Here is an 8,132-nt window from a genome sequence, read left to right on the forward strand (position 1 = left end):
GTGATCGTACCTATGAGATTACCCTTGAAAAGAGGAGCTAAGACCGTGAGCTCATTTGCACCTGTAAGCAGCACATTTTTTAACCCTTATCTTTCACTTTCCTTTGTAATGTTAAAAAATCGTCACTGCCTAAAGAATATGAAAGGTTTTTACTTGAATGCGTTTTATATACTATCGAGGTTTCAAATGTTGTAACTATCGATGTTTCTCGTTAAGATGTTATTAAGCGGAAGAGCTTCCAACTCATAGGCTCTGTTCCACTCCGTGAGGATGTTGTTGATGTTACAGAACTTTATATTGCTTATTTGGTAAAAAGTTTGTTTAGCCTTTTTTTTCTTCATACTGTTTTTGGTTATACTACTGCATCAACGTTTATTAAAGGGTGTTTAGTTTTGTTTACAGAAAAAATTGTGTGGAAAGATACAACGTGTTTTGATTTTTCTGAGGGAAGTTGTGAGCAAGGTGCCTGACTATGGCCATGCGCAAGGGCAGGGCCAAGGGCCTGGTGATGTCACCATGGATGATCGCACCATCTCCAAGAGAAGGTTGATCTCTTGGCGTCCATATATATTCTGTTTTTATTCTATTTTATTTAATAAGACAATATCATGCTGATGCGTAATGGTTGATTAAATCAGGAAGCCGGTCGGTGATGAAGTGAATGACAGCGACGAGGAGTATAAGAAAAGCAAAACAGTGAGCTCATGTTCTTCTTATGCATTATTCATGTTAATCACTCTGTTTTTGAAATTGTGCTAATTATTGCAGCAAGAGATGGGTAATGCTAAGCCCAGTGGTAGGGGTGGTAGAGGGAGAGGACGAGGAAGAGGCCGTGGTGGACGAGCGGCCAGAGCAGCTGAGAGAGAGAATCTTAACCGCGAGATGGAACTTGAGTCCTCCATGGTGGAAGAGAAACCTCCTCAAGACAGTACCCAGGTGCATGAGTCAGTGTCAGCACCACACGAGATTGAGAAGAAGGAAGGCATTGCAGCAGCATCAAACGAAGACACCAAACAACAACAACTTCAAAGTCCAAAAGAAGGCAATGACTTTGATCTCAACGCTGAATCTCTCGACCTAAACGAGACCAAACCGGCACCAGTCGCAGCAGCCACGGCCTCTGAGGAATATACCTGCTGGTCAATGGAGTTAGGCCAAATAGATCCAGCACAGTTTGCAAGTTTGGGTAAGAGGATAGACGAGGAAGAAGACTATGACGAAGAAGAAGGTTAAAGGCAAAAGTACTACAAATAGGACATTAAATAGAGTAGCAGCATTTTAGTGGTTTTGTCTAGAAAATGCTTCTTCTGTGATAAGAATCCACTTCCAGTTTATAGGTATTGTATGAATCAAAACCCTTTAAAATAGACTTGCCCGGTGAGAGACTTTGAAACCTTTGCATAGGGATGTGAAGTTTCTTTGTTTTACGTAAAACCATAGTTTTATTACAACTTGAAAAAACAGTTCCGTAAGCAACAACCTGACGAACTCTTAACATTATAACATAAGCATGTAGACAACTCATAAGGACCGGATCCAAACTCCATAGAATCATCAACCTCACAAAGGAGTAGAACTGGCCTAACCGCGGATGAGAGTGACACCAAAGGAGATGGTACAGATCATGAGACCAAACAATCCCATGAAACTGTATTTCCTGTAATAACATAGAGTTTACAAAAATTAGAGGATATAGATAGCAAGTTGAAATTATCAAGAATAAAAAAGTCAAACCCGATGGTGAGGCGCTTTGTGGGATCTCCAGTAGAGTAACCTTTGAAGTAGAAGAATCGAGAAATATTGTAGACCAAACCCAAGCCAGTACAGATGCAAGGGTGTTTCATCCCACCAAGTATCATTAGTATAAAGTACATTGGCATCATCTCTAGAGCGTTTTGGTGTCCTCTCTACAGCCACAATGTTTAAACAAGTTTGACTTGAAGAGAAGTATGCAGATATGATAACAGAAACGCATGCAAGAAAGGTTATTGGTTTCAAACCTGAACACAGTTAAAGAGCTTAGCATCTTTGTTTTCTGATTCTATAGCATATAATGTTGGAAACTGCACATTGTACCTGCATCAAGGATTAAAATAATTTAAAAAACTTACCTCGAGAGTAACAGCATTGGACTTGCTCTTACATAACAGAAAAATAAACAGTTACAAAAGAAGAGAGAAGTACCCATATCTGTCAGATCTGAGGTCACAAAAGATAGAGAGAGAAGTACCCAAATCTATTAATAATAGGAATCTCTATTAATGTCAAAGGTTATGTATTTTCATTATAAAATTAAGATTAATTTTAAAAATTTATCAAATTATGAAATAATGTATGTATGCAATTTTGTATCTTTTCACATGTAAGGATTTTAAAAGGTTGAGATATAATAATAGAAATCCCAAAGAACATTGAACAAAAAAAATCCCAAAGGATATGTGTCTTTTCTTTATAAAAATAAGACTAGTTTCTAACAAGTTGTCAAATAATGAAATGATCTATAATTTGTGTCTTTTCAACATGAACTACTGAAAAAAGTTGTGCAAATGACTATAGATGTTTTTTCATCACAAAAATGTGTTTTTACATCCAAAGAATGTGTTGTTCATTTAAAATGTACAATCTAAAAATAACTACTTCATACTCAAGTATGAAGGTTATGGCACAAAACGAAATAAACTAGGGAAAAAGAGTAAGATGTAACTGCTTGTTTTAATTACTTTAAAATATCTTAGATTGTAATCAAGATTTCAGAATAACTTACCTACACTAACATATATTTTAATTGATGTTTACGTATTTGTATTTTAATTATAACTAGATCTCGACCGGATATTTGTTTTCATTTCTTTTTATATAGATATTTTATTTTTAATTCTAAATTGGTATATATAATAATATATATTAGATGTGTCTATCATTTCTTAAAACATAAAATTTTCTCGTTTAATTTTTTAATGAATATGTTGTTTCAAATTTTCACATATATTTGTATCTCTTTCTATAATATATATATTTTTGGATTGTTATTTTCTTATTTAACTAACCAATATATATAAAGATTGAGCATGCATTCATAATGTTTTAGTGACTACAACAATATAAAGAGAAGTTTACTGGTTAATTAAACTGGTTAATTTTAGTTGAAATTGTCTGCATACAAATGGTTTTATGGTTTGATAGTTATTTCAACTATACTATATAATGATCTATCTCAATCGTACATTCTCACATATATTATTTCTGTCAAAACATTATAATATACAATGGTTTATCTAAACTACACCAATACGAATCATTTATTAAGTATTCAAATATGTGTTTGTTAACCAATCCTGATTTTTAGGAATAATTTATTAGAAATGATATATTATTCAATCATATATTTAGTAATTAATGAATGGTAAAAAAATTTTAGTTAAGAATCCATTTTTAAAAAAATAATCAAAATTGTGACTTCTCTTTTAATATAATAGATAAGAAACTGTAAAAAATATACATTCGTACTTCCTAGTATCATTATGCAATGAAATGTAATTGTATTCAATCTATGTTTGTGACAGGTAAACTTTTTCGAAATAAAAAATGGACGTTCTTATATACACACCGACACACGTGTTCCATACCTAGTAATAATCAATACGAATCGATAGAGATCAAGAGCTAGGAGATGAGATGATCGTCAATTCGAGTAAAAGGAAAAGGAAAATGGAGGGAAAATTTGTGACAAACCTTTTGCGAGCTTTGCCGACTTGAAAGCCCATCCAAAAGTTGATGAAGCAGTAGAAGACGAGGACAAGAACGAGATATCCGTACTCTTTAGGCAGAAACTCGGTGATCGCCATTGATTTGCTTTGAAGAAGGTTTTGAATGTGAGCTTCTGAGATTTAGCTTAACACTCGCATCAGATCTGCCTATAAGGTGTAGTTAACAACAATATAAATGTACTTTTCAGTCGGTAGATTGATTTATTTTATTTTAATACTATCAGATCTGCCTATCGCGTTGTCCAAACAGAAAAGCATGTTAGTGAGTGCCACAAAAACTAGTGCAGAAAATAAATTGCACACAAAGTTTGTTAACGGGGTTCGTTTCCTACATCCCCGGGACCTCGTCCAGATTTCAACTTAGAACAAGGAGCAACTAACAATTGCTATATGGTACAACACACACGAGTGTCTACCACTCTTTTTTAAGGAGCAATCTACAAGATTAGGAATACAACGGATCCCATTCGGACACGCCAGAGCACACTGTCTTCTACAGCTGCAATCTTCACAGACCTCTTCAATGAAACCTCCTTTGCTAAACTCCCCCTGAGTCTAGGCTTTGATCTTCCACTTCTTGGAAGTACTTCACCAAGTACGTCAGCACCTAACGCACACCAATGACACCAAGCTTGATCACCCAAGCACACACAGCTCACCACAAGCTACATACACGATGGCTAACTCCACCACACAAAGCGTCAACACCAAGGACACCAAACTAAATCAACATCGGACTCCATCGACAACTACTACATACACTGCTTCGACACCAAGCAGATACACCAATATACAATAAAACCCCTCTCTCTATTATGTGAGGTCTGGCTTTCTCATAAGGCACGTCTCTCCTTATATAGCAGACCAGAACTTACTCTCCACGTCTTTAATTTAATCTCCAAGTTTTCCACTTGCTCTCCAAGTCTTTCCAATACACATAAGGTAACTTTCCATTTACCTTAATGGAAAACTTCATCTTCAAGTAAACTCCTTTTTGCTTTATGGAAAACGTCCATATGTCTTCAAGCATATATCCTCTTTCCTTTTCCAAGCTCATCAAGTCCACGCACATCACAAAACTCGATCTCCCATTCAGCTCCAACTTCATGACACACGCTTGTAGTACCTCATGTAGTACTTCACGAACTAATACAGAACATCTTAGGAATCTGCATCTTCAATCTCCCCCTTTTTGACTATGCATGTGCACTCATCATAACTGGTTTGAAAACCATGTCTTCAATCTCCCCCTATGAGTCACATCATGGTCAAAAACCAACTCGAAGATCAGCACCTTCCAAATCTATGAAGAAATCCCATCACGCCATCTTCATCAATCTTCAATCAAACTTTGTTCTACTTCCTGAACAAGTTTCTGTCCTCACTCTCCCAGATCACACCAGTAACTTAGGTGACCTGCTCTGATACCACTTGTTAATGTAGTGAGTGCGACAAAAACTAGTGCAGAAAGTAAATTGCACACAAAGTTTGTTAACGGGGTTCGTTTCCTACATCCCCGGGACCTCGTCCAGATTTCATTGACTTAGAACAAGGAGCAACCTACAATTGCTATATGGTACAACACACACGAGTGTCTACCACTCTTTTCTAAGGAGCAATCTACAAAGATTAGGAATACAACGGATCCCATCCGGACACGCCAGAGCACACTGTCTTCTACAGCTGCAATCTTCACAGACTTCTTCAATGAAACCTCCTTTGCTAAACTCCCCCTGAGTCTAGGCTTCGATCTTCCACTTCTTGGAAGTACTTCACCAAGTACGTCAGCACCTAACGCACACCAATGACACCAAGCTTGATCACCCAAGCACACACACAGCTCACCACAAGCTACATACACGATGGCTAACTCCACCACACAAAGCGTCAACACCAAGGACACCAAACTAAGTCAACATCGGACTCCATCGACAACTACTACATACACTGCTTCGACACCAAGCAGATACACCAATATACAATGAAACCCCTCTCTCTATTATGTGAGGTCTGACTTTCTCATAAAGCACGTCTCTCCTTATATAGCAGATCAGAACTTGCTCTCCACGTCTTTAACTTAATCTCCAAGTCTTCCACTTGCTCTCCAAGTCTTTCCAATACACATAAGGTAACTTTCCATTTATTTTAATGGAAAACTTCATCTTCAAGTAAACTCCTTTTTGCTTTATGGAAAACGTCTATATGTCTTCAAGCACATATCATCTTTCCTTTTCCAAGCTCATCAAGTCCACGCACATCACAAAACTCGATTTCCCATTCAGCTCCAACTTCATGACACACGCTTGTAGTACCTCATGTAGTACTTCACGAACTAATACAGAACATCGTAGGAATCTACATCTTCAAAGCGGTGGGATCAAACCAGACTCGAGGAGCGTAGAGCCTATAATATCAGATTCATCAATTTAATATTTTACTACACATCATGCAAGAGCGTAGGCACATGTCCAGATACTGTAGGAATTTTAAATATATTATTTAGAGATTGTCATTGCATTACATATGCTAGTTTATAGATGACTCAACTATTTCAAAATATTAATTTCAAAACTATATTTGAAAATATTTTAATTTAATTATAATAAGGATTTTTAATGCAAAAATCCCTCAAGTAAGTTTTATTTTGATAAAAAACCCTCAATTAAGAATGTAACAGAAAAACCCCTCAAATCATGTTTTTAAACGAATTAACCCCTCCGTCTACAGTGTCGTTAAAAGCCAAAGTTTGTCGTTAAGTATAAAACGTTGCATTTCATTTATTACAAAAACAACACGAAGTATAAAGAAGAACGACAAGTATATCTCTTGAATGGCACATTATCTGTTTAATTTTATTAGATCCTATCAAAAGCCCCAAACCATGAAACCCTAATTATCGAGAGATGAAGAACAGAATCCTCAGAATCATCTAATATATGGTTTTTGGGATTTTTTGACACATATTGCAAGATATCAAAAGATCAGAGAGAGATTTTGTAGTTTGTGGTTCAGTTTCGGGTTTGTGAGGCTTTTAGTCTAAGAGTGTTGAAGCTTATTTTAAAACAGAAACGTGAGAGAGACATATAGACAGAGGGAGAAAGAGAGACAGAGACAGAGAGAGATTAAGTGTGACAGGAGCTTCTTAGATGACGAGGTAACTATTTGTGTTCTTAATTTTCAGTTTGGTTTTGACTTATGTTAACAAAAATAGGTTATCCATTATTCACAGGACACTTTACATTCGGTTACATGCTGGAGGGTATTGGGCGGCTGATGGATCGTATAATGGTGGGGAAACAAGATGCTGCAGAGTTGATTTTGAAAACCAAAATTTGAAGATGTTGCTAGATATATTGTCGAGCGGTGGATTTTCAGAGAATATGAGTAAGCTCTCCTACTTCCCAAGTTCCCATCCGGTGTTGTTAATCAGGACAAGAAGGATTTATGCTCTGATATTGATGTTGCGGAGATGTTAACCATCTCTACTTTGTAATTTCAAGTCTTTATAGAACCATCTCTACTTTGTAATTTCATGTCGAAACTCTATTTTCATGTACGTGTGTATTCTAGTGACTTACTGACACTGTCACCAAAACGACAGCAACAACCTCTATGAACATCACCAACAACGAAAGATAATAGCTTGACCAAATTTCAGCAAACCTCACTGTATTTACTCTCTCTTGGTCGCGATCTCTATCTCTGTGAAACTCCAACGAAGAAGACGTCGACTCTGACTCTCGTTCTGTATCGAGAATAAGCTGAAGACTTCTTACTTTACAAAGGATCCAATGATTAATGCTTACACCTGCCTCTCACGTGCTTCCAATATCAACCTTTAATGAGACCTTCTTGTTCACTAAAGTGTTCGCCACAGTCAAAACATTTCAGTCTTCATGCTTAAACTTCTTGTTCCATCAAATTGAATCATTATCTCACAGACCGAAAAAAAAGTATAGGTACTCTAATTTATCTGAACGATGAATGAAGAAAAGATTGGAGAGAACTTATTTTCTTAAAGAATTTTAAATTTATTCATATCAAAGAAGATTTTGTACAATGAATATGAAAATTTATTAGCTATGTATAAAAAACAGAGTATTTGATTACTCTCTGGCAGCGAACCAAAACTCCATAGCTTTAGCAAATCTTTTGCTTCCTCGAAATTGAAGAGATGTGGATCACCTCTCTAGTCAAGTTCCAAGTCTGCCTTGTGTGGAAAGTAGGACGAAATCAATCCTCTGCCCCTCTGCACAGACACACATCTTTTTCCTGGGAAAGTGTGCTCCTATGACGACGTCTGCGGTAAACTGTTTCGCAAGTTCCACAGTAGCATCAATATGAATATCCAGATCGATGCATCCC

General features: G+C 36.5%; 2 protein-coding genes and 1 long non-coding RNA gene across 3 annotated transcripts; 2 read left to right on the forward strand and 1 right to left on the reverse strand.

Annotated features, from left to right (window-relative positions):
• The first annotated feature begins 12 nt into the window (after positions 1 to 12).
• On the forward strand, positions 13 to 1,401 carry LOC130494703 (U3 small nucleolar RNA-associated protein 25-like). The gene is made up of 5 exons (XM_056998965.1): positions 13 to 63; positions 228 to 308; positions 403 to 545; positions 639 to 696; positions 769 to 1,401. The coding sequence occupies exons 1-5, from the start codon at positions 13 to 15 to the stop codon at positions 1,231 to 1,233; spliced, it is 798 nt and encodes a 265-aa protein (XP_056854945.1). The 3' UTR covers positions 1,234 to 1,401.
• LOC108861103 (uncharacterized) lies at positions 1,402 to 3,980 on the reverse strand. Its single transcript, XM_018634931.2, has 4 exons — positions 3,733 to 3,980; positions 2,001 to 2,076; positions 1,735 to 1,907; positions 1,402 to 1,657 (listed from the first exon to the last, which is right to left on the reverse strand). The coding sequence occupies exons 1-4, from the start codon at positions 3,843 to 3,845 to the stop codon at positions 1,582 to 1,584; spliced, it is 438 nt and encodes a 145-aa protein (XP_018490433.1). The 5' UTR covers positions 3,846 to 3,980; the 3' UTR covers positions 1,402 to 1,581.
• Positions 3,981 to 6,618: 2,638 nt separating this feature from the next.
• Positions 6,619 to 7,378, forward strand: LOC108860004 (uncharacterized). The gene is made up of 2 exons (XR_001950569.2): positions 6,619 to 6,921; positions 6,997 to 7,378. It is a non-coding gene; the product is annotated as an uncharacterized LOC108860004 (long non-coding RNA).
• The last annotated feature ends 754 nt before the right edge of the window (positions 7,379 to 8,132 follow it).

The sequence above is a fragment of the Raphanus sativus genome, unplaced genomic scaffold (genome assembly GCF_000801105.2).
Source record: "Raphanus sativus cultivar WK10039 unplaced genomic scaffold, ASM80110v3 Scaffold1514, whole genome shotgun sequence".
In the NCBI taxonomy this organism is placed as follows: domain Eukaryota; kingdom Viridiplantae; phylum Streptophyta; class Magnoliopsida; order Brassicales; family Brassicaceae; genus Raphanus; species Raphanus sativus.

Bases quoted from the DNA above. Each gene is read 5' to 3' on its own strand.
- LOC108861103 (XM_018634931.2), bottom strand. From the start codon at position 3,845: ATGGCGATCACCGAGTTTCTGCCTAAAGAGTACGGATATCTCGTTCTT. The intron at 2,077-3,732 runs GTTTGTCACAAA...TCCTTGATGCAG, and splicing joins GTCGGCAAAGCTCGCAAAAG to GTACAATGTGCAGTTTCCAA. The intron at 1,908-2,000 runs GTTTGAAACCAA...TTGTGGCTGTAG, and splicing joins AGCTCTTTAACTGTGTTCAG to AGAGGACACCAAAACGCTCT.
- LOC130494703 (XM_056998965.1), top strand. From the start codon at position 13: ATGAGATTACCCTTGAAAAGAGGAGCTAAGACCGTGAGCTCATTTGCA. The intron at 64-227 runs GTAAGCAGCACA...GATGTTATTAAG, and splicing joins CCGTGAGCTCATTTGCACCT to CGGAAGAGCTTCCAACTCAT. The intron at 546-638 runs GTTGATCTCTTG...TGATTAAATCAG, and splicing joins CGCACCATCTCCAAGAGAAG to GAAGCCGGTCGGTGATGAAG.